We start from the raw sequence: 26,146 nt of genomic DNA, 5'->3' as shown, positions 1-26,146 counted from the left end.
TCCAATACTACGGAATCATAGAGGAGACAAACCTGGCGGTTTTAATGGAACGCATTCTCATGATTTAGCTAAAATAAGTTTGTAGCTGGAAAAATGATAATTTCGTTATTATTATAATAATAACGTTTATAGTCGATATAGTTTAATTGTCATCACGTCAGCTTTGTATAGCCAAATAGCCTACATAGGTTAATTATATAGTTGGTTGAAATAAAGTCAATTCTATGATTAGATTATAGGGGTTTTGAATTGACATTGCACGCATTATAATAATTGGCCTCAATCCCTAGAATATTATATTTCAACCGGGTATCAACTGTCGGTATTGGTGCACTCATGGTACGTACGCAGTTTTCTGTATGTATAATGCTGCCACTGGACTGCTACAGGTGCACTGCATCTCAGCGCCAGTCTTTCGACAAGAGGCAGCATCTCTACTTGAAGGTACAGTATCTTTATCTACTCTATATATTGTACTCTATTTTATGTACCATGTTTGTTTAGCTATGTATTAAACTGTTCTTACTTTATAGTTGATGTTGTAAAGGTAGGTTACTGAGGGCAAACTTTAATGTGACGTGCATATAATCAATGTTCTTCAATATAAGAACATTGTGGGCACTTGTAAAAAATATATATATATAATAATGGATGGTGGACTATAGCAATTAAGAATGGATCTGTTGTTGATTAAATTATATACCGGCATAAATACCCTTCATTGCAATGAAAATATGATCATTCATTTTTATTTGCGAGGGCAGAAATATACCTATTTGCTTGTGAAAATGTAATGTATTTGCGAGGGCAGAAATATAATCAATTCTACTGTATATAGAATAAATTATATTTCTGTGCATTTGCTCTATTCTGTTTACCTTTTGTTGGTATCCCACTTGATGGTATGTACAATTTCACAAAGTTTATGGTATAGTTGCAATCACAATTTGTTTGATTTACTGCAACCTACTGAAATGTAAGACTACTGAACTACAGCAGCACCTGCTTTTTATCAACAAATTATCTCATTGTAAATGTGAACCTGAACTCCATAGGTGTTCTTTTTCTTTACCTGTTGTAATGCCATTATTAAGGGTTTGAAGTTGTGATTACCACTTATTATAATCTTTTGAGTTGAAAAACAATATCTTAAAGAAGTTACAGTCATGTGAAATACAGTAGAATAGCCCCCGAATACAATGTAACTTTATTGTTCATTGGTACTTTGTTTTCTCAGGGTAGGTGTAAAAATGATTGACCCCCCTGTTTTCAATACCTTTTCCATACCTCACCTTGCAAGTATAATGGCAATAAGCCTTTATCTAAAATGTTTTATGAGTTGGAGACAATTCCTCTGCACAGAATCTTTCCAGATCCTTGATATGTGCTTGGAGTTATTGTCTTGCTAGAATATCCAATGTTTTGGGCCAAAAAAAATCCTGGTACTGGGTAAAGTTCATGATGTCGTTGACCTTAACAGGGACACTAGGACCAGTGGAAGCAAAATAGCATCATAATATATTTTCTGCATTCTCATTTCAACATCAAACCCACCACTGGCGTGCATAGCCAAAGAGCTCTATTTTCACTACCCTCAACGAGGTAGGTAGAAACAGCAAGCATCCAGTTTTCAGGGGCAAAGCAGAGAAGAGGAAAAGCCTGAAAACCAGATGCTTCCAGTTTATTGCGTCCCCACTCAGGTGTTTCTATATTATACTGAACAACAATATAAACGCAACATGTAAAGTGTTGGTCCCGTGTTTCATGAGCTGAAATAAAAGAGCCCAGAAATTGTCTATATGCTCAAAAAGCTTATTTCTTTCAAATGTTGCACAAATTTGTTTACTCCCTGTTAGTGAGCATTTTTTCATTGCCAAGATAATCCATCCACCTGACAGGTGTTGCAAATCAAGAAGCTGATTAAACAGCATGATCATTACACAGGTGCACCTCTGGCACTTTAAAATGTGCATTTTTTATCACACAACACAATGCCACAGATGTTTTGAGACTGCAGAAAGGTGTGGCTCAGTGAGGCTCAGTTGGTAAAACATGGCACTTGCAACACCAGGGTTGTGGTTTTGATTCCCAAATGCATGCACTCACTACTGTAAGTCGCTCTGGATAAGAGTGTCTGCTAAATTACTCAAATGTAAATGTAAGCTGTTACAAGAGAATTTCTCTGCCATAAGCCACCTCCAACGTCATTTTAGATCATTTGGCAGTACATCCAGCCGGCCTCACAACCGCAGACCACATGTAACCACATCAGCCCAGGACCTCCACATTCGGCTTCTTGACTTGCAGGATCGTCTGAGACCAGCCACCTGGACAGCTGATGAAACTGTGGAACAGAAGAATTTGTTTGCACAAACTGTCAGAAACCGTCTCAGGGAAGCTTATCTTCGTGCTCATCATCCTCACCAGGGTCTTGACCTGACTCCAGTTCGGGGTTGTAAGACTTCAGTGGGCAAATGCTCACCTTTGATGGTCATTGGCACGCTGGAGAAGTGTGCTCTTCACCGATGATTCCCGATTTCAACTGTACCCGGCAGATGGCAGACAATGGCGTGTATGGCGACGTGTGGGCAAGTGATTCGCTGATGTCACAGTTGTGAACAGAGTGCCCCATGACGGCGGTGGGGTTATGTTATGGGCAGGCATAAGCTACGGACAACAAACACGATTGTATTTTATCAATGTTCAGTTGAATGCACAGAGATACCGTGTCGAGATCCTGAGGCCCATTGTTGTGCCATTCATCCGCCGGCATCACCTCATGTTTCAGAATGATCAAATCTAATTTTATTGGCCATATACACATATTTAGCAGATGTTATTGCGGGTGTAGCGAAATGCTTGTGTTCTTAGCTCCAACAGTGCAGTAGTATCTAACAATTCACAACAATACACACATCTAAAAGTAAAAGAATGGAATTAAGAAATATATAAATATTAGGATGAGCAATGTCGGAGTGGCATTGACTTAAATACAGTAGAATAGAGTACAGTATATACATATGAAATGAGTAAAACAGAATGTAAACATTACTAAAGTGACTAGTGTTCAATTATTAAAGTGACCAGTGATTTCATGTCTATGTATATGTGGCAGCAGCCTCTAAGGTGCAGGGTTGAGTAACCGGGTGGAAGCCGGGCTAGTGATGGCTATTTAACAGTCTGATGGCCTTGAGATAGAAGCTGTTTTTCAATCTCTCGGTCCCAGCTTTGATGCATGTGTACTGACCTCGCCTTCTGGGTGATAGTGGGGTGAACAGGCCGTGGCTCGAGTGGTTGATGTCCTTGATGATTTTCTTTGGCCTTCCTGTGATATTGGGTGCTGTAGGTGTCCTGCAGGGCAGGCAGTGCCTTCTTCACCACATTGCCACCACACCACACTGTTGCGCCTTCTTCACCACACCGTCTGTTTGGGTGGACCATTTCAGATAGTCAGTGATGTGTACGCCCGAGGAACTTGAAGTTTTTCAACTTCTCCACTGTGGTCCCGTCGATTTGGATAGGGGCGTGCTCCCTCTGCTGTTTCCTGAAATCCACGATCAGCTCCTTCGTTTTGTTGACATTGAGTGAGAGGTTATTTTCCTGACAACCACTCTGCCAGGGCCCTCACCTCCTCCCTGTAGGCTGTCTCGTTATTGTTCGTAATCAGGCCTACTACTGTTGTGTCGTCTGCAAACTTGATGATTGAGTTGGAGGTGTGCGTGGCCACGCTGTCATTGGTGAACAGGGAGTACAGGAGGGGGCTGAGCACACACCCTTGTGGGGCCCCTGTGTTGAGGATCAGCGAAGTGGAGGTGTTGTTTCCTACCTTCACCACCTGGGGGCGGCCCATTAGGAAGTCCAGGACCCAGTTGCACAGGGCGGGGTTCAGGCCCAGGGCCATCAACCTTAATGATGAGCTTGGAGGGTACTACGATGTTGAAGGCTGAACTTTAGTCAATGAACAGCATTCTTACATAGTCCTCTTGTCCAGATGGGTTAGGGCAGTGTGCAGTGCGATGGTGATTGCATCATCTGTGGATCTATTGGGGCGGTATACAAATTGAAGTGGGTCTAGGGTGTCAGGTAAGGTAGAGGTCATATGATCCTCAAAGCACTTCATGAAGACAGCAGTGAGTGCTACGGGATGATACTCATTTAGTTCAGTTACCTTTGCTTTCTTGGGTGCAGGAACGATGGTGGACATCTTGAAGCAAATGGGGACAGCAGACTGGCATAGGAAGAGATTGAATATGTCAGTAAACACTCCAGCCAGCTGGTCTGCCCATGCTCTGAGGACACGACAAGGGATGCTGTCTGGGCGGTAGCCTTGCGAGGGTTAACACACTTAAATGCCTTACTCACGTCGGCCACAGAGAATGGGACCCACAGTCCTTGGGAGCGGGCCGCTTCAATGGCACTGTGTAATCATCAAAGCAGGCGAATAAGGTATTTAGGCCTTCAGAGTGGCGCAGCAGTCTAGAGGCGTCACTACAGATCCGGGTTCGAATCCAGGCTGTGTCGCAGCCGGCCGCTACTGGGAGACCCATGAGACTGCGCACAATTGGCCCAGCGTTGTCCGGGTTAGGGGAGGGTTTGGCCAGCCGGGATGTTGCGCTTTCAATTTTGCGCAAATGCTGCCATCTATCCACGTTTTTTGGTTTGGGTATATTTTAATAGTCACACTGGGAACAACATCCTCTACACACTTCCTGATTAACTCAGTCACCATGTCAATGTTATTCTCAGAGGCTGCCCAGAACATATCCCAGTACGCGTGATTAAAACAATTTTGAAGCATCGATTTCCAATTGGTCAGAACAGTCTTAAATAGACCTTAGCACAGGCACTTAAAAAAAAAATCTGCCTATAGGAAGGGAGGAGCAAAATGGAGTAGAAAATCTGATTTGCCGAAGGGAGGTCTGGGGAGGGCCTTGTAGCCATCCTGGAAGGGGGAGTAACATTGGTCGAGTGTTTTTGCCCAGCAAGTACTAGAGGCAATGTGTTGATAGAACTTCAGCAGCGTTTTCCTCAAATTTGCTTTGTTAAAATGCAGGCAAGGATCTGTACACAATTCCTGGATTCTGAAAATATCCTTGTTCTTCCTTGGCGTGCATATTCAACAGACAGTCATTGAGCATGTTTGCGATGCTCTGGATCGAATGTACGACAGCGTGTTCCAGTTCCCACCAATATCCAGCAACTTCGCACAGCCATTGAAGAGGAGTGGGACAACATTCCACAGGCCACAATCCAAAGCCTGATCAACTCTATGCAAAGGAGATGTGTTGCGCTACATGTGGCAAATGGTGGTCACACCAGATACTGACTGGTTTTCTGATCCGCGACGATACTTTTTTTTAAGGTATCTGTGACAAACCGATGCATATCTGTGTTCCCAGTCATGTGAAATCCATAGATTAGGGCCTAATTTATTTATTTAAATTGACTAATTTCCTTATATGAACTGTAACTCAGTAAAATCTTTGAAATTGTTGCATGTTGTGTTTATAATTTTGTTCTATGTAGGTTACTCTAACACAAGGTTCACAAATATAGTGGCAAGAAAAAGTATGTGAACCCTTTGGAACTACCTGGATTTCTGCATAAATTAGTCATAACATTTGATCTGATCTTCATCTTAGTCAAAGCAATAGACAAACACAGTGTGCATAAACTAATAACACACAAATTATTGTATTTTTCTTGTCGATATTGAATACATCATGTAAACATTCACAGTGTAGGTTGGAAAAAGTATGTGAACCCCTAGGCTAATGACTTCTCCAAAAGCTAATTGGAGTTAGGAGTCAGCTAACCAGGAGTCCAATCAATGAAGATTGGAGATGTTGGTTAGAGCTGCCCTGCCCTGTAAAAAATACTCACAAAATGTGAGTTTGCTGTTCACAAGAAGCATTGCCTGATGTAAACCATGCCTCGAACAAAAGAGATCTCAGAAGACCTAAGATTAATAATTGTTGACTTGCATAAAGCTGGAAAGGGTTACAAAAGTATCTCTGAAAGCATTGATGTTCATCAGTCCATGTTAAGATAAATTGTCTATAAATGGAGAAAGTTCAGCACTTTCTCTAGGAGTGGCCGTCCTGCAAAGATGACTGCAAGAGCACAGTGCAGAATTCTCTATGCGGTAAAGAAGAATCCTAGAGTGTCAGCTAAAGACCTACAGAAATCTCTGGAACATGTTAACATCTCTGTTGATGAGTCTACAATATGTAAAACACTAAACAAGAATGGTGTTCATGGGAGGACACCTCGGAAAAACATTGCTGCACGTCTGAAGTTCGCAAAATAGCACCTGGATGTTCCACAGCGCTTCTGGCCAAATATTCTGTGGACAGATTAAACTAAAGTTGAGTTGTTTGGAAGGAACACACAACACTATGTGTGGAGGCATATAAGGCACAGCACACAAACATCAAAGCCTCATCCCAACTGTAAAGTATGGTGGAGGGAGCGTCATGGTTTGGAACTGCTTTGCTGCCTCAGGGCCTGGACAGCTTGCTATCATCCACAGAAAAATGAATTCCCAAGTTTATCAAGACATTTTGCAGGAGAATGTAAGGCTATCTGTCTGCCAATTGAAGCTCAACAGAATTTGGGTGATGCAACAGGACAACAACCCAAAACACAGAAGTAAAGCTTAAATAGAATGGCTTCAACAGATGAAAATATGCCTTCTGGAGTGACCCAGTCAGAGTCCTGACCTCAACCTGATTTAAAATGCTGTTGCATGACCTGGAGAGCGGTTCACACCAGACATCCTAAGAATATTGCTGAACTGAAACAGTTTTGTAAAGATGAATGGTCCAAAATTCCTCCTGGCCATTATGCAGGTCTGATCTGCAAATACAGAAAACTTTTGGTTGAGGTTATTGCTGCCAAAGGAGGGTCAACCAGTTATTAAATCCAAGGGTTCACATACTTTTTCCACCCTACACTGTGAATGTTTACGCAGTGTTATCAATAAAGACATGAAAACTTGTAATTGTTTGTGCGTTATTAGTTTAAGCAGACTGTGTTTGTCCATTGTTGTGACTTAGATGAAGATCAGATCAAATTTTATTACCAATTTATGCAGAAATCCAGGTATTCCAAAGGGTTCACATACTTTTTCCTGCCACTTGTAAGTGGCCCATGTTTTAACAGACTGGAATGGATTCAATGGAATGGTACTAAACACATCAAACACGTGGTTTCCATGTGGTTGATACCATTCCATTGACTCCATTCCAGCCATTATTATGAGCCATCCTCCCTTCAGCAGCCTCCACTGCTGTAACATTACCAGGAAATGAGCTCAAAGTTATGTTCATTTAGGAAATCTGTTCCCAAGTATTCCCACGCATAAATATAGAGACATATGTGATCATATCCCAAACGGAATCAAGGTTTGAATTTATTTATTTTTTGTCAAATACTATATCTGTTTCGGATTCTTGCGTCGAATTTGCAGTGTACAAATTATTTATAACTATGTTCCAGCCCCTGGACCGTCCGCTCAAGGAAAAATCGTGTGACTGCTGAATGTAATTGGGGACCCCTGCTCGAACACATACTGCTCAGGGAGCACACAGACATCCACTGTCTTTTGCTATTGTGTCACTCAACAGACCCAAGAGTCTTTCTCTCCATAGGGAACCATTGTTTGAGCTGCCACTGGCAATGACTGTGAAATTGGTGCTGCCAAGAAAGTAAAATCACTAAATGTGATCTGCCAATCTCAGCCCACCAGTGTGTGCTAGTCTGGAGCCCGAAGAGGGTTACTGGTGAGGGTAGGTTCCAGGGTCTGCAGGTGTTTGTCTGGCACAGTGATGAGCATTGTTCCACACAGACTAACTGACTGACTGACTGCAGGGGAGGTCCACTGAGGATACTCTTACCAGCAGGAGTGGATATTATGACACCACCCACACAAGTTATGTTGCCACATTCAATTTATCAACAAACTAGCAAACAAATAAGCAAGCAAAACAGTAACCCCCCCCCCATCACATCGCCACTGTGGTTATGCACACTCTTGTGTTTTGATTGACTAAGAAATACATTAGCTTTTAGACCTCTTGAGGATTCCCTGGGTTTTGTCCGACTGACTCCTAATAGGACCGAAAGGCTCTGCTGGAGCTGGTCTTGGAGCGGGTTTTTTTTTCTTTATTTTTCTTTCATGTTGTTGTCTTCACAAGTGCACCATTCCTTATCTACTGTAGCCTTATCCTGTCGTTGCAGGGATTGAGTTGCTATGGTGGCAATTGAACGGTATTGGAGGTATACAAAGCAATCAACGCAATGCAGGTAAAGAGACGCTGCGAGAGAGGCCAACGTGCGGGCACCCTGACGACACTACGTTGGCGAGTAAATAAATCGCCTTTACCCTCCGCTCTATTGGCTAACGTACAATCACTGGAGAACAAACTGGACGAGCTCCGTTCGAGACTATCCTATCAACGGGACCTGAAGAACTGTAATAGCCTATGTTTCAGTCGTTGCTGATCGTGGATAATATACACAGAGTGTGCAAAACATTAGGGACAGCTGCTCTTTCCATGAAATAGACTGACCAGGTGAATTCTGGTGAAAGCTACGATCCCTTATTGATGTCATTTCAATCAGTGTAGATGAAGTGGAGGAGACATGTTAAAGAAGGATTTTTAGGCCTCGAGACAACTGAGACATGGATTGTTTATGTGTGCCAATCAGGGGGTGAATGGGCAAGACAAAATATCTAAGTGCCTTTTGAATGGGGTATGGTAGAACTGCAACGCTGCTGCATTCTTTTACAGTCAAAAGTTTCCTGTGTGTATCAAAAATGGTCCCCTGCCCAATGGACTTCCAGCCAACTTGACACAAATTTGGGAAGCATTTGAGTCAACATGGGCCAGCATCCCTGTGGAATGCTTTCGACACCTTGTAGAGTCCGTGCCCCAACGAATTGAGGCTGTTCTGAGGGCAAAGGGGGTGCAACTCAATATTAGGAAGGTGTTTCTAATGTTTTGTACACTCATTTTGTACACTCAGTGTACATCAAGATGTTTTTTCTATGCATTGGCAGGACAGAACAGCAGCTTAGGTTAAACTCAAGGGGGGAGGTGTGTGTCTCTTTGTTAAGTACATCTCAAGGTTCTGCTAGCCTGAGTTAGAATAACTCATGATAAGCTGTAGAGCATACTATTTACCAAGAGATTTTTCATCTATATTTTTCATAGCTGTCTATTATAGCTGTCTGTATAGGGATATGAGAAAACAAGAAAATGCTCATCTAGAGGTTGCGTTCCTAGTAGCTGGTGATTTTAATGCAGGGAAACTGAAATCCGTCTTAACTCATTTCTACCAGCATGTCACCTGAGCAACTAGTGGCAAAAAAACTCTAAATCCCTTTTACTCCACACATAAGAATGCATACAAAGCTCTCCCTCACCCTCCATTTAGCAAATCTGACCATAACTCTATCCTCCTGATTCCTGCTTGCAAGCCAAAACTCAAACAGGAAGTACCAGTGATGCGCCCAATATGGAAGTGGTGCGATGAAGCAGATGCTAAGCTGCAGGACTGTTTCACTAGCACAGACTGGAATGTGTAACAATACCCACTGCTGCTGTTCTCTCGGTTCTTCCCCTCTTACTCCCTCCCAGAACGATGCGCTTCAGTGTGAGAAAAAAATTAATAATCATATGGTACATCAGTTTGGGATTAAACAAGTGTTTCAAAGGTGTGCAGGGGTAATTATTGCCCTAGGATATAATGTTCTCCTAATGTTCTCCTAAGTGGGGTAAGTGGATATCTTGCTCTGTTTGTTTAGAGATTTCCCTCTTTGAATGATAGATTGATGAATGGCCATATTTGCAGAGCATATGAAGGAGGATGACTCATTCCTATTTATAATAAAGTATAATAAGGTTTCTCAAAGTGTGCTAAAAACCATCTGTGATGATTGAAGGCTGACACTGATCCGTTTATGGGTCAGAATATATGCTGTAGCCTTTTGAGGCCCTCAGGCAACATTTTGTTGGGGGGGGGGGCTATCATGCCAAATAATGACCCCCTGCCCAAGGTGTCCCCCTCCATTACAATGGTATGTGTTAGTTCAACATTATTCATTGTTGTAGCCTAGGACCAACAATAGGTACATACAGTACCAGTCAAAAGTTTAGACACACCTACTCATTCAAGGGCTTTTCTTTATTTTTACTATTGTCTACATTGTAGAATAATAGTGAAGACATCCAAACTATGAAATAACACATATGGAATCATGTAGTAACCAAAAAAGTGTTAAATTAATCTAAATATATTTTATATTTGAGATTCTTCAAAGGTGCCAACCTTTGCCTTGATGACAGCTTTGCACACTCTTGGCATTCTCTCAACCATCTTCACCTGGAACGCTTTCCCGAGTTCCCACATATGCTGAGCACTTGTTGGCTGCTTTCCTTCACTCTGCGGTCCGACTCATCCCATACCATCTCAATTTGGTTGAGGTTGGGTAGTTGTGGAGGCCACGTCATCTGATGCAGCACTCCATCACTCTCCTTCTAGGTCAAATAGCCCTTACACAGCCTGGTCAAGCATTTCACTACACTCACATTAACATCTGCTAACCATGTGCATGTTTAGCACCATGTCCTGTTGAAAAACAAATGTTAGTCCCAATAAGTGCAAACTAGATGGGATAGCATATCGCTGCAGAATGCTGTGGTAGCCCTGCTGGTTAAGTGTGCCTTGAATTCTAAATAAATCACAGACAGTTGCTCCAGTAAAACACCATCACACCTCCTCCTCCATGCTTCACGGTGGGAACCACACATGCAGAGATCATCCGTTCACCTACTCTGCGTCTCACAAAGACACAGCGGTTGGAACCAAAAACATGTTGAAACATGTTCTCAAATGCCATTGAAATGGCAGCAGCGGTTTGACAACCAGCATATTCATGAGCATGCAATACGACTTTCCTCAGTACGAAATCCTCAACGACCCACTGTGCTGTCAGACTCAGGATGCTTATGAGGCTGATATCGCTGGTCCAAATGTCAGTCGTGATGCTAATAGCAGTGACGCTATTACTGTCTCACTCCGGTAGGGCAACATCTGAAAAATAGCCCACTTGGTAGTGTGTACCGGTGCTCGACCAGTCAGTGAAAGCCCACGACAGAGAACGGTTGATTGTCAAGGGAAATGAATTCCATTATCTTGGCGTTAATGGATTCCGCTTTGAGTTGTCTCGCTGAAATTTTCTTCCTCTTTCAAATGACTGCTCGACTTGTTGACTGCTCGATCCACACAGCAGACATTGTGGACTAGGTTAGGAATGCTGAGTTGCACGTGATGCGCAAAATTTTACATGGCGTCATTACATCATGTACCTACGTTATATAGGTATGCACATCAGCTTTGACATTGGTTTTGCACATCTGCGTTAAATTAGACATTGGGCCGATACCGATGTTGGCATTTTTAGCTAATATCGGCCAATTCCGATAGGATCACTGATATATTGTGCATCCCTAGTTAACAAGGTACCTAAAAGTAGTTTGAAGTATTGTTTTCATCTTATTAGCTAAACATAACTACTTTAAACAGCAAAACTGTCCTGGGAATCAGCTTTGTTTACAGAGTGGGGATGAAAATAACATTATTTTGGCTGTAATTATCTGTTGATATAGCAACAGACGCTAATAGTTTATCAAATTTCATTGTGACGCAAGGGGGGACTATTTGGTTAAAATAAAATAAAAATGTGTGACACTCTTGACGGCGGAGAAACATTTTATGTTTTAAAGTTTTTACACATTACACTACACATTCTAGACAATTTTTTCTTCTTCTCAGTTTTCCAGACAATTTGCTGAAATTATACAAATTTTGCTACGTGTTGGAAAAAACATTTAGTAATTTTGTAACTACTTTCTTGCAATTCTACTTGTTTTGCCATGGGGCAGACAATTATTTTTGCCGTTTTACAGCTAATTTGCTGCAATTCTACACATTTTGGGGTGGAGTGAAATTTTGTCAGTTCTATAAGCACGTTTTCTGAAATTAGACACATTTTCCCATGACTTATGCCATGTTAATATAATATCTGAGTGAGAGTGACTAACAAAATCATTGGAGACCCCATGGAGGTCAGGGCCCCTGGGCACGTGCCCGGTCGATAATTCGGCCATGATTACTACAAGTTTTGATACCTGGGTAGACTAACCAATCAAAAATGTTTTACTGAAGGACTAATTGAGTGACTGTCAGTAACTGACATAGCAAGAGGAAAACTGCTGACGCACAACCAAATTTTGAAATTGCACCTGCTGTATTCTACTATTTTAACACTCAACAGTAAGTTGAGAACCCGACTGAGTTCCTAAAAAAGTGTTCTTGACCTCACAGAGAGCGCTCATCCCCCGAACAGAGATGAGTTGGACCATGGGAAGCATGGCCCTGACCTGCCTACTGCTGTTGAAGATGCTAAAGGTGAGATATGAACAAAATACTGTATTGAGACTGTATCTGTTACATGCAAATGTTGTGTTGTTTTGAGCAGAACCATACAGTCGTGAGTGTTGTTGAGCGTGACACACCTTAATAGCCAAAGTGCTATCAAGAGCCACTTATAACTGTTGGACACTGTAGAGTACAGTGAGTGTACAGTGAGCTGAGTCTGTACACAGGAAACACCTATTGTTTAATGGTTGGACTGTGGTGAGACAGAACGTAGCTACTGTCGTACAGAGCAATACATTTTTAGCTGCCTCCAATGAAACCTTTCATTCATTCATTCATTCATTCAGAAGGCTATTCCATTAATGTTTTTTTTTTGTTTCCTCTTCCAGGTGGAGATGGTCGGTGGGAAAGTCCTGGAGGAGACCTACATGAGGTGGATCCACTACAAAGACGAATGTGTGAAGATGATTGACTATGAGCCATTTCCTCAAGGTAAGAACACAACTCGACTCAAATAGATTTGGCATTTAGAAGTGGTTCCTTGGTAAACTTCCCACAGTCTCTCACACAACTGGGAGTTGCCATAAGTGCCATAAGTCTGGCAAGCAAGACTAATTAAGGATAAAATAGGATTGGTTCCATTGGCATATTTTTTGTTGTTGTTTTATATTATGAAGGCTTCTGGTAGAACAGTGGTTTCCAACCTTTTTGGATTACTGTACAACCAACTGAATTTGGCCCTGCCCAGAGTACCCTTGATAGACATATACAGTGCATTCGGAAAGTATTCAGACCCTTGTACTTTTTTCACATAACTTTGTTACAGCCTTATTCTAAAATGGATTCAAACATTTTTTCCCTCATCAATATACACACAATACCCCTAAAATGACAAAGCAAAAACAGGTTTACATTTTTTTGTAAACATTTATTACAAATGTAAAAATGAAATACCTTATTAACATAAGTATTCAGACCCTTTGCTGTGAGACTCGAAATTGAGCTCAGGGCTGTTGCGATGACCATATTACTGCCACACCGGCGGTCACGAGTCATGAACGCAGTCAAATTCCATGTGACCGACTAGTCACGGTAATTAGGCTTCTCCAAGCTCTGATGCTGCTCATGGTCATTAGTAGCCTACCAAACTTGCTAACTGCCTGGTATTCAGCACTTTTGTCCCTATAATCACTCTAACATCAATGCAAATGTTATTGAAAAAATCTAATCAAACACTTCATGAGAGCCCATGAGGTCATGTTGCGCAACATTTCTATAGGCATGAGAAAAGAGAGTGATGGCCTCTATGAAAAAGAGGAGGGTCCCATCAGCTTTCTATAGACTTTCTATAGACTTGGCCTACAATTTTTTCTCAACTTTCCTAATATTAAGCACTTTGCGTATCTTTACAACAAGAGTACAGCCTATCTGACTGGCATGCTATTTAAGATGACATGTATTTTTCCCCTGCCCCTGTTTCCAGACAGGTGCATGATAATTGTCAATTCTAAATCAAAGCAAATTTCACGCATACAGTACTGTGCAAAGGTTTTAGGCAGGTGTGAAGAAATGCCGTAAAGTAAGAATGCTTTCAAAAATAAACATGCTAATAGATTATATTGATCAATTAACTAAATGCAAAGTGAGTGAACAGAAGAAAAATCTAAACCAATCCATATTTGGTGTGACCACCCTTTGCCTTCAAAACAGCATCAATTCTTTTAGGTACACTCGCACAAAGTCAGAGATTTTGTAGGCATATGTATGATTAGACAATTATACCAAACAGGTGCTAATGATCATCAACTCAATACGTAGGTTGAAACACAATCATTAACTGAAACAGAAACAGCTGTGTAGGAGGAATAAAACTGGGTGAGGAACAGCCAAACTCAGCTAACAAGGTGAGGTTGCTGAAGACAGTTTACCGTCAAAAGTCATACACCAGACACAAGACACAAGGTAGTTATATGGCATCAGCAAGGTCTCTCCCAGGCAGAAATGTCAAGGCTGACAGGGGTTTCCAGATGTGCTGTCCAAGCTCTTTTGAAGAAGCACAAAGAAACGGGCAACGTTGAGGACCGTAGTTGCAGTGGTTGGCTAAGGAAACTTACTGCAGCAGATGAAAGACATATCATGCTTATTTCCCTTCACAATCAGAAGATGTCCAGCAGCGCCATCAGCTCAGAATTGGCAAAAAAACAGTGGGACCCTGGTACACCCATCTACTGTCTGGAGAAGTCTGGTCAGAAGTGGCTTTCATGAAAGACTTGTGACCAAAAAACCATAGCTCCGACGTGGAAACAAGGCCAAGCGACTCAACTGTGCATGAAAACACAGGAACTGGGGTGCAAAAAAATGGCATTAGGTGCTCTGGACTGATGAGTTCAAATGTGAAAAATTTGGCTGTAGCATAAGGCTGTAATGGCTGTTGGAAGGAGAGGACCAAGGTGCAGCGTGGTATGTGTCCATATTTATTTAATGAACACTGAAATCACAAAAATAACAACGCGAACGACCGAAACAGTTCTGGCTGGTGCAGATACACAACAGAAAACAACTACCCACTAGAACAAAACATAGAATGCCCACCCCAACTCACGCCCTGACCAATCTAAAATAGAGACACGGTCAGGACGTGACAGTAACCCCCCCAAAGGTGCGGACTCCGGCCGCAAAACCTAAACCCATAGGGGAGGGTCTGGGTGGGCATCTGTCCGCGGTGGCGGCTCTGGCGCCGGACGTGGACCCCACTCCACCTTAGTCTTGGCCCACTTAGGTGGCGCCTTTGGAGCGGCGACCCTCACCGCCGACCCCGGACTGGGGACCCTTTCAGCGGGCCCCGAATAGACGGGAGACTCTGGAAGCGCCGGAGTGAAGGGCGACTCCGGCAGCTCCTGACTGACGGGCTGCTCTGGCAGCTCCGGACAGGAGGGAGGCTCTGTCGGCTCCGGACAGGAGGGAGGCTCTGGAAGTGCTGGACAGGAGGGAGACTCTGGAAGCGCTGGACAGGCAGGAGCACCTGGAGGGAGGAGACGGAGAGACAGCCTGGTGCGTGGGGCTGCCACAGGAGGCCTGGTGCGTGGAGGAGGCACCGAATGGACTGGGCCGTGGAGGCACACTGGAGGTCTCGAGCACCGAGCCTGCACAACCTGTCCTGGCTGGAGCGGCGGGGTAGAACAGACCGCACTGGGCGGGGGGGGGACATTCCCGCCCATAGCCTACTGGCTTATAATGTGAGGAAATGTATCCACATTTTCATCTAAATGTTCTGATCTGTTGCGTTAGCCTCATTGCGTGAAAAATGTTTTCTTTATGCTAGTGGTTCTATTAATTTGGGATCTGTCGCATCCCACAACTGTCCTAGACTATGTTTGGAATATTTATTTCTCGCACAGAATAGAATAGGTCAACTTTTGTACTATGGGGGATAGTAAATTGGCATAGGCTAGTGCTTTTGCTGTTTGTTAGGCCTACTCATCTTGTTGGCTGATGAAAAATACATGTGGGCAGTTCTTCCAATATCTTCAATATTGAACTTGGAATTGGATAAGGATGCGCGCAGTTGCTTCCCCGATGTGTCTGTCTACACTTGTAGCCTGTGAGAAAGACCTGATCAGGTGATGGCAGCCATATGAGTGAGAGGTGCTTCAGAGCAGCAGCACTCCGGGAGAAGGGCACAACGCAGCACTGTGGGCCAAGACTTATGAAGTGTGTACAGCCAGTGCAGAAGAAAAAGCAGAGCTCATTCATTTGAAGCAACTTTTAAAAAAATCCATCATTAGAGTCGCATCATACGGCCTTACAATGTATTAAAAATCAAAACATATAGCCCAACATTTGTAGAACCACTAAAGTTACATTAATAACTCTAAATTAAGCATATAGGAGTACCTATTTCTTTGTTAACCGCTCAACACAGAATAGCCACATGTGCACACTCCCTCAAATCGTTTGGAGAAAATATCCTTTCTATTTTATTCAGCTTTGTTCAATTGTATTCTTCATACTATAATATAAACAAAGCCACGGAATTCTAAGCAAATCTTGTCAGGTAAATTAAATAGTATAGCCCACAACCATTTGGCATAGCCAGGTCAAGACCTAACATAAGGACAACTCAGAGTATGCTATTCTGTTCTTCCGAAAAAGAGTGCATTTCCTTCATATTATGTTTCTTTAGACCTGTCTAAAATGAATAATGCATTTATTGTGAAGGTGTAGGCTATAATACATGGATTTGTTAGACTTTTTAAAATGTAGATGTTCCAAAGGTCTGCATCAGTGTCTTGTAGGCTATGTTTGGAGGCCAGGAGATGCTACATGTGTTTATGTTAATTAACGGTCAATTACCCTGAGACCGACAGTTATTTGCTTGATAATCCCCGGCTGATGAAATTCCACCTGTGGTAAATTCAATTGATTGGGCATGATTTGGAAATGCACATACCTGTCTATATAAGGTCCCACAGTTGACATTGCATTTTAGAGCAAAAACCAAGCCATGAGTTCGAAGGAATTGTCTGTAGAGCTCTGAAACATGATTGTGTTGAAGCACAGATCTGGGGAAGGGTACCAAAACATTTCTGCAGCATTGAAGGTACCGAAGAACACAGCGGCCTCCATCATTCTTAAATGGGAGAAGTTTGTAACCACCAAGCTCTTCCTAGAGCTGGCCGCCCGGGCCAAACTCAACAATCGGCGGAGAAGGGCCTTGGTCAGGGAGGTGACCAAGAACCTGATGGTCACTCTGACAGAGCTCCAGAGTTCCTCTGTGGAGATGGGAGAACCTTCCAGAAGGACAACCATCTCTGCAGAACTCCACCAATCAGGTATTTATGGTAGATTGCCAGATGGAAGCCACTCCACAGTAAAAGGCACATGACAGCCCACTTGGAGTTAAAGGACTCAGGACTCAGACTAAAGGACTCAGACCATGAGAAACAAGATTATCTGGTCTGATGGAACCAAGATTGAACTCTTGGGCCTTAATACCAAGTGTCACGTCTGGTGGAAATCTGGTACCATCCCTACGGTGAAGCATGGTGTACTGGGAGACTAGTCAGGATCGAGGGAAAGATGAACGGAGCAAAGTACAAAGAGATCCTTGATGCTCCAGAGTGCTCAAGAACTCCGACTGGGGCAAAGGTTCACCTTCCACTGGACAACGACCTTAAGCACAGAGCTAAGACGACGCAAGAGTGGCTTCGGGACAAGGCTCTGAATGTCCTTGAGTGGCACAGCAAGACCCCGGACTTGAACCCAATCTAACATCTCTGAAGAGACCTGAAAACAGCTGTGCAGCAACGCTTCCCATCCAACCTTACAGAGCGTTGAGAGGATCTGCAGAGAAAAATGGGAGAAGCTCCCCAAATACAGGTGTGTCAAGCTTGTAGCGCCATATCCAAGAAGATTTTAGTCTGTAATCGCTGCCAAAGGTGCTTCAACAAAGTACTGAGTAAAGGGTCTGAATACTTAGTGTGTAAATGTGATATTTCAGTTTTACATTTTTTATAGATTTGCAAAAGAAATCCCCCAAAAACGTTTTGCGGGGTACTGTGTGTAAATCGATGAGAATTTTTTTATTTGTTTTCATCAATTTTAGAATACGGCTGTAATGTAACAAAATGTGGAAAAGTCGAGGGGTCTGAATACTTTCGAAATGTGCTGTAAGTTTACATTGAAGTGCAGCTAGTTGTAGTTGCCTATCCTTGGTCAGATAGAATTGCCTCGTAAAGGCATTCTAAACACTGCACACACTATTTTGGTCAGTCTGGATGACCAGGCTACAAATGGAACGCTCGTGGTCATGTTCTTTCTCTGTCTCCCAGGCTTGTTCTGTAACAGGACGTTTGACCGCTACGCCTGCTGGCCTGATGGTCCTCCTGGGTCGGTGGTCAATGTGTCCTGTCCCTCCTACCTGCCCTGGTTTGACAAAGGTGACTGACTTTTTAAAAATCTACATTGTATTGTCGATGGTCATCTATTGAATTGTGATATGATGGCACAGAATAATACCCCAAAATATATTGACCTATTCATAAAACATATAAAGGTAGCTGTGCTGTTCTAATAATCATATTCATTATGATCTGTTAGGTTCTTCTTTTTCAGAGTAAATTACTCACGAACACTAGAGAAGCTTAACCAAGTTGAATTCTTCCCAAAGGGTACAGCTGTAATTCAGCTGTAATTCAGACAGAAAAACATTTCACACAAGCACTGATATTTAACCCTTTCCCCTAGGCTGAGTCTCCTCCTCCACAACCGAACAGCCAACGCATCCCTGTTGCTAGACAGAACCATAGTGATATCTGTTCTTCCTCACTTCATCTGACCTGACCTCTACCGCAAAGTGCTCACTCCTCCCCAACTCAAGTTTGTCATGGTTATTGATACCAGACTGTGTCTCTTCTCCTCCCAGGAGATCCCTAATGACTAACAATAACATATCCGTACATAATGTAAACGTTATACATTACCCTCTCTCCCTTAGTGGCATTTGTTAGTTTCTAATCTCTAATCTAACCCTTAACTTCTGTTGTAGACCCTCAACCTGAGCACTCCATCAGTGACATGAATAAGTAACATTTCATATTCTCAGAACCCAACCGATCTAAATGGCAAAACTGATCCTATTTTAGCACGCCTACTCTCAGACACAGCTCCAATAATTATGCCAATTCGGAAACATTGTTTGTACGTGTTGCTTTCAGAATAGTGTGTGGGTGTGTGTGGGCACAAGCTGTATGCGTGTTTCTGTGGAAAAATATTTTTGTCTGTGCACACAATGTGTATTTATGTTTGTGTGTGTGCGCGCACGTGCATATGTGCGTATGTGCACACACACTGGACATGTCTGCGGGATGTCCAGTGTCTCAGGGTGTGGTGCTTCGGCGGTGTGGCTCTGATGGCCACTGGGTGGAGGAGGAGGACGGGGAAGTCTGGAGGGACATGTCTCAGTGTGAAGAGGAACAGGAAATCACATCTCAGGAGGTACCTGACAAAAACACCATCGATTGTTTTTTACTTGTAGGTGTTAATGAGCACCGTGCCCCTGAGCTCTTCAGGTAAATCAGCCTTCTGTTCCGTCATTTGGAGGGCTGTACTACTGTAAACGTATGCAGTCCCTTAACGCAAAGCCTTCAATGTTTGTAAGATCTGAAGGGTCTGGATATTGTAGGTATGAGCAGTGTAATGATGGCGTTTCCACCTTACAGATCTGCAAACATTGATGGATTAAGGCTAAGGGGAAAGGCTAGGAAGCGATTTGGGAACGGCCAACGCTTTAAAAAAAAAGTTGTTTCTGTCTTTGTCAGTGACAAGATGTGTATATAAAGTCCTACTTAACATAATCTCTTCTGACATGAGTTTCCATGGTAACGCCACTCTGCATTGTTTTTTCCACAGCTGTGGTTCAAGCAGTTGATGGTGAGCTTCAGGATGCTTTACACGGTTGGCTACACCCTGTCCCTCTTCACCCTGGTCTCAGCGCTCATCATTCTACTGAGTATCAGGTACACTTGTCCTTCTGTTCGCCACCACTCTTCAAATAGAAACACTGGTCCACTTCACTCATTTCTATTCCAGTAATCAAGAACTTACATCGAAGTCATATTTACCACAGAAAGCCCAAAAGGATGCTTTGGATGAGCATTGGAAAAGCAATCCTAGAGAAGTAACAGTATGGGAAGGTTTGTGAGTGTGACTAAACATAAGAACATCTTGAGAAGATTTCTGGGTAGTATTCTTTGATGGTATTTTTTTGGTAGTAATACTTCTTGGCCATCTGCCTCTATTGTTCCCTATCAGGAAGCTTCACTGCACCCGCAACTACATCCACGCAAACCTGTTTGTGTCTTTCATCCTGCGAGCCGTGTCGGTGATCGTCAAGGACACCATGCTGGAGCGTCACTGGGGCCGGGAGATCATGAGACAGGCCGACCTGGGAGAAATGCTGAGTCACGAGGTGGGTTGTGAGCAGTGTAGGTGGAGCTACCATATGGCATGTTCCTATCATATTTATTCCTTCAAGTCTGCAAACACTTGAATACCCTTGAAATATGGTGAGATGATCTGTGGAGACTAAGAGTTGTTTTTGGACTCAGCAAAATGTCATCACTGATTGACCTTTATAGTAATCACCATCTTTACCATCTTTATTTCAAGGCTGCCATTGGCTGCAGGATGGCCCAGGTGGTGATGCAGTATTGTGTTCTAGCCAATCACTACTGGTTCTTTGGAGAGGCCATCTACCTGTATTCGGTGCTCATCGCCTCCGTATTAATTGAGAACAACAAGTACTTGCCTTATATCTGCCTCGGCTGGGGTGAGTAACGTATCCTTTGTCTACATCCAAAATACCACTTCTGCCTTTTGTACCCACTGTGTCTTATTAATGCTCAATGTCTTTCTTTGTCAGGAACCCCTCTTTTATTTGTCCTTCCTTGGATGTTGGCCAAGCTATTGAGAGAAAACAAAGAGTGAGTGGGTGTCCATGTGTCACCTCAATCAGTGCACACTGCACGGCCTGTTGTTTGCATTGATTTAGAGACAGACATAAACAATGAATGTCCCAATGTGGTACCCTCAGGTGCTGGGCTGTCAATGAAAATATGAGCTACTGGTGGATAATACGGTTCCCCATTCTGTTTGCGTCACTGGTGAGGGCGGCTATTGGCTCTGTTGTTATGTACATTATTGTGTGTGTGTGTTTGTGTGTGTGTGTGTGTGTGTGTGTGTGTGTGTGTGTGTGTGTGTGTGTGTGTGTGTGTGTGTGTGTGTGTGTGTGTGTGTTTGCGTGCCTGTCTGTGTGCATTGTGTTGGTCTGCATATTTATAGCCTACTTGCCATACATGGCTGTGTGTGTGTGTGTTTGTTTTTGAAAGATTGCAAATGCTACTGTCAACAGATCAACTTATTGATTTTCATGAAGATTTTGAAGGTGATTCTATCCAAACTACGTGCCAACAATCAGAATGGCTATCCTGACTACAAGCTTCGGTAAGGAAGAAGGACAAGAGTCTGATATAATGATATTACACACAGGCCTCTTCCTTTACCGATGTGGCATCCAATTTGATAATTGGTGACAGAGAGAGGAGGAAAGATAAAGGGGCAGATTAAAAGAAAGAGGGCAAGACATGCGGAAAATTAGTTGAGACAGTGAGACGAATGTCCTCCCTATGTCCTATCTCCTGATAGCTTGGCCAAGGCGACCTTGACCCTCATCCCTCTATTTGGCATCCATGAGGTCATCTTCATCTTCGCCACTGATGAGCAGACCACTGGCATCCTGCGCTACATCAAGGTCTTCTTCACACTCTTCCTCAACTCATTTCAGGTGAGGAACCTGAAACCAGGTTACCCAGGTCAACAAACCATAGCCTTGCATTATTACCTAGCAAGTGAAGCCTATCAGTGTTTTGTTTTAACCCAAGCGTTGTGTCTCTATAGGGATTTCTGGTGGCTGTGCTGTACTGCTACTGTAACAAAGAGGTTTGTAAGATTCTATTGTGTTTTTTCCCGTTATGTTCTATGTTTTTCTATTGTTTTCCATCCATCAAACTCCTCACATGCTCCCCCTGAGGTGCCCCATCCTTTCCTATATAAGCTGTAACGCACACACTTACTGCCAACTGCACATCCCTGATTGAAGACTCATTTGGCTACCTCGATTATCTGTGACAATTGCTGTAAACGGTCTGGGTTATGGTGTGATGTGAAGTCAGATGGGTCACAAGTATCTGACAGGTTCGCTAGTGTCTGAAAGAAATGTTAATGACATTCTGAATTACTTTAGGAATGGGCAACTACTATTATTAGACTAATGCCTTTTGAACGTCAGACCTGTTCATTCTAATGTGCGGCTGCTTCAGACCCGGCCCCAGGATAAAGTGACTAAAGGGGCAGTTGAAATCGGCGTTGGAATGATATTGAATTCTGCTGATATAATCACGCTGTTCCACAATAAACATAACGTTCAAATGCTGAGACTCCAAGATCATTGAGTGCTTTTGAAATCTGAAATCTCTGCTGCGCTTTATCAGCACAATGGACCATACCATACAGCTAGCCCGTTTTGGTAATGAATATTGGCTACAAGATAGATAGGGAAATTAATCTATTACAAGCAGCCTATGTGAATGCAGTGATACACACAGTTGTCTTACCAAAATAGTAGTAGCCTAGTTATTCATGCGTGCAAACATAAATACTGAATAACAGTTTGGCTTAGAATACGACACAACTGCGAATGCGAACGAATTAATGAATGAATGAATGCGACCAGAACAAAACAGCGGAACCAAGTAGTAGGCTTAGTAAAGCAAAATGTCAGATCGATAAAGGCATGACACAATCTATATTTAGGCTAGTTACATTAACAAGGAACAAACACAGTAAACAAAAGGCGAATGGAGACGCAAATAACCAAAACATAGCCTACAGCCTACTACAGTGAGATGTAGCCATGCACAGCTGTCTTGCCAAACAAATAGGCCCATAGGGTTGCTTCAAACATGGAAAAGCATACTGCTCGCTCATGAGTTCAGCAACAGGTTGTGATATGGCAACAGGTTGTGAATACACTTCTGTGAATCAAATTCGACCCACATAATCAATTAAGCAATGCCAGCCTACCATAAACACGTTTCCAATACGTACAGTTCCATTTACAGCCGCGAAAACCAATAGGCTATGGAGAAAGGCTCAATTTGATTCTGGTTATCTATTTCTATGATGAAACATACTGATATGTAGCTATACCCAGGGGCGTCATTGGGTTCTTACATTGGAATGATATGGAATTCAGCTTGCATTACACTACACCACAGTAAACATAAAAGTTCAAGAATTGCTTTTGACCAAGAAGTGACAGGTTCAATGCCACGACATCTCGCTGCACTCCATCAACACCATGGACAGCGCCCTAAACCCTAAAGCAAGATTTTGATCAAAACCAACCAGCTAGATTGAAACAATCTTACGTTTTCAAAAGGGTTGCAGCTTCCTTGATGCTCTGTGGAATTTCGTGTATAATCGATCAATCGATCATTCCTTGAAATCTTCTTGTGAGATCCCCCTCAAATGCCAGTTGGATTAGTTGAGCTTTCCTCGGGTGTAGCGTGTTTGTTCTGTTCTGATTGGACGCCCAAAAAGTCAGTCCATGTTTCAGTGTAGTAAGCATGGTCGGCATAGCGGAAAGAAGCCCAGAGAATCATTGCAGGATATCAAGTGGGGTCAAATTGTCGTCATTTGGAGCCGGAGCGGGCGATTTCAGTCAGAAAAACCTAGCAAACGGCACTGAACTCAGCTTCCACCAAATCTGTTTTGCTTAGATCTCGCAGTGGATTCGCCTTTTAACTCATTTAGAAAGTCATGGCTCTCTGGGTCAAAGGCACACAGGGCCTTCACCAGTTCTGACGTTTCACCAATGACGGTATCCAACGTGTTGAAGAACGGTGTTTTCCACTCAGTCTCTTCTCCTCTGTTCTGCTGGCCTACTGTATTGGCCATCATGTAGGCCTGGAGGTTTGTACTTATATACTGTAACATCGTTGTTTGCTTGGTGCTGGTGATGGTGCATCAGTGCCACTGGCACTGCACTGTGCCTAAATGGCTTCGAACTCACTGTCGCCCCACAGCTTCTTGACACACTCCAATACACTGTGGACCACTTTGACTCTAGTGTAAAGATCCGTTGCTTTTGCCTGGAGTCATTTGTTTGGAGGAGGGAGAAGACTGAGGATTCTGTGCACCACATGCTGGCTGTAAACTTAAAGCCGGGGTCTGTCACTGTCCTCAGCAGCCCTGCAGTCCTCGAGTCTTACTTCTGTGCTTTAGGAACGCATGCATTTTCGCCTGCTTTTTATGGAAACCAAAAGGAGTCATACCTTACCACCCAGTGACTTCTCATAGCCGCCCTACAAACACCACGGCGTTCCCTGTCCATTGTGCTGACACAGCGCAACAGAGATACAGATCATCTTTTGCGCCAAAGGCCCCTTTAGCCCCCTCGTGGACCTCGGGGCAGGTAGCTTCTTCCATTCTCATGTACAGTATAGTTGCAGAGGTCCTGTTTTGCTCTGTAATCGCCCTTCCTGAGTAGGAAAAATGCATCAATTCAACATCCTTTGATAAAAAATTGGTTTTGCAAAAAGACAGGCTATCATTTACTGAGGGAGTAGAATTGTATGAAGAATAGTAGACTGTGCATCAGTGACCAGCAAGGACAAACTCACACATTTCAGTTGAAGGGAGGGAAGAATGTTTTTTCCTCTGTTGGTTGCAGGTGAAGACAGAGCTTGCGAAGAAACTGCGAAGCTGTAGGATGGAGGTGGAGGTGGTGTGCTGTGGACAGTGACTAACCGAGACAAGAGTAGAACCATTCTCCATCGCCACAGTTCCAGAGAACCATGGAGCTTCTACACCACCACCAACAGGAGTCCAACCTGATAGTCCTCCATCTCCGCAGGCTCAAAGTTCAAGACAGCATGCTCGGAACACCTCCATGACACCTGAGTCTCTCGCTCAACTGCATTGTCGTACCACAACGGCAACCCTGGAGAAGAGTACAGACTGCACACACCTAACTCCTAATGAGACCACGGGGTCTAGTCCATCTATGCAGGTGTCATTCCTCATTCACTTAAACGACCCAGTTGAGTTACCTCCACATGTTGTAAATATTTATTCAGATTAAAGGCCCAAATGCAGTCATTTTTAAAAATCTAATATCAAATCATTTCTGGGTAACAATTAAGTACCGTAGTGTAATAGTTTGAAATTAAAATGTAAAACGAAATGACAAAAATAATTGTTTTGCAAGCAAGAAGTTTCAGAGGTCTGTCTAGGAGTGGTCTGTCTGAGTGAGGGGTCTAATTGGGGGTGCCTAATGTAACTTGAAAACTAGCTGTTGGCAGAGATGTTTGACACATTTTTTGTTTTTGGTCTATCAACTTAAACTGTCTGGGGATGTCACCATGCAAGACAACTCCGCCCATGCAAAACCTGCAGATTGTATTTTCAACGGGCAACTATCAGAAAGTTACACTGATCACATTTTTCCCACTTTTACAGTGTTAGTTTCATCAGCTGTTGTACAATATGATACAAAACACAGGGAAAACTGAAATTTGACTGCACTGGGCCTTTAAGTGAGATATTATTTGTGTGTCACTCTGTTAATGTACAGTATTTGAATGTATTTCCAAATGATGAGTGGTACCGTGCCTAGTGAAAGTCTACACATCCAACTCCCCCCATGCCTTAAAATTACATCTAAAAAGGGATGAAATAAATACAAATCCTGCCGATCTACATGACCTACTCCACATTTTCAAAGTTAAAGGAAATTATGGAAAATGTTCCACAAGAAAAAAGAACATGTCTAAATTGCATTTGTGTTCCCACCCCAGAGTTAATACTTTGTGGAAGTATTTTGGCAGCCATTACAGCTGGGAATCATTTGAAATAAGATCTAACCGGTGTCAAATGGCTAGCTAGATAGTAGCATTTCAATCTGTGACATCACTTGCTCTGAGACTTTGAAGTAGTTGTTTCACTTGCTCTGCAAGGGCCGTGGCTTTTGTGTAGCGATAGTTAACTATGCTTCATGGGAGGCAGTTGTTGATGGTGTCAGAGGATCCCTGGTATGAGCCCAGGTTGGAGCAAGGAGAGGGACGGAAGCAAAGACTGT

The 26,146-nt window shown here is 43.0% G+C and overlaps 1 protein-coding gene across 1 annotated transcript; it reads left to right on the top strand.

The window, feature by feature from the left end:
• The first annotated feature begins 12,417 nt into the window (after positions 1-12,417).
• Positions 12,418-26,144, top strand: LOC115106186 (glucagon receptor-like). The gene is made up of 13 exons (XM_029628752.2): positions 12,418-12,477; positions 12,837-12,939; positions 18,279-18,386; positions 19,322-19,443; positions 19,858-19,964; positions 20,260-20,416; positions 20,617-20,776; positions 20,870-20,930; positions 21,041-21,110; positions 21,359-21,450; positions 21,652-21,790; positions 21,904-21,945; positions 24,740-26,144. The coding sequence occupies exons 1-13, from the start codon at positions 12,418-12,420 to the stop codon at positions 24,809-24,811; spliced, it is 1,293 nt and encodes a 430-aa protein (XP_029484612.2). The 3' UTR covers positions 24,812-26,144.
• The last annotated feature ends 2 nt before the right edge of the window (positions 26,145-26,146 follow it).

Source organism: Oncorhynchus nerka, linkage group LG23 (genome assembly GCF_034236695.1).
Source record: "Oncorhynchus nerka isolate Pitt River linkage group LG23, Oner_Uvic_2.0, whole genome shotgun sequence".
In the NCBI taxonomy this organism is placed as follows: Eukaryota; Metazoa; Chordata; class Actinopteri; order Salmoniformes; family Salmonidae; genus Oncorhynchus; species Oncorhynchus nerka.
Note: the sequence above shows the minus strand (reverse complement) of the source record. Positions and strands in the feature narration are given on the sequence as shown.

Bases quoted from the DNA above. Each gene is read 5' to 3' on its own strand.
- LOC115106186 (XM_029628752.2), top strand. From the start codon at position 12,418: ATGAGTTGGACCATGGGAAGCATGGCCCTGACCTGCCTACTGCTGTTG. The intron at 20,931-21,040 runs GTGAGTGGGTGT...TGGTACCCTCAG, and splicing joins CTATTGAGAGAAAACAAAGA to GTGCTGGGCTGTCAATGAAA. The intron at 21,791-21,903 runs GTGAGGAACCTG...GTGTCTCTATAG, and splicing joins TCTTCCTCAACTCATTTCAG to GGATTTCTGGTGGCTGTGCT.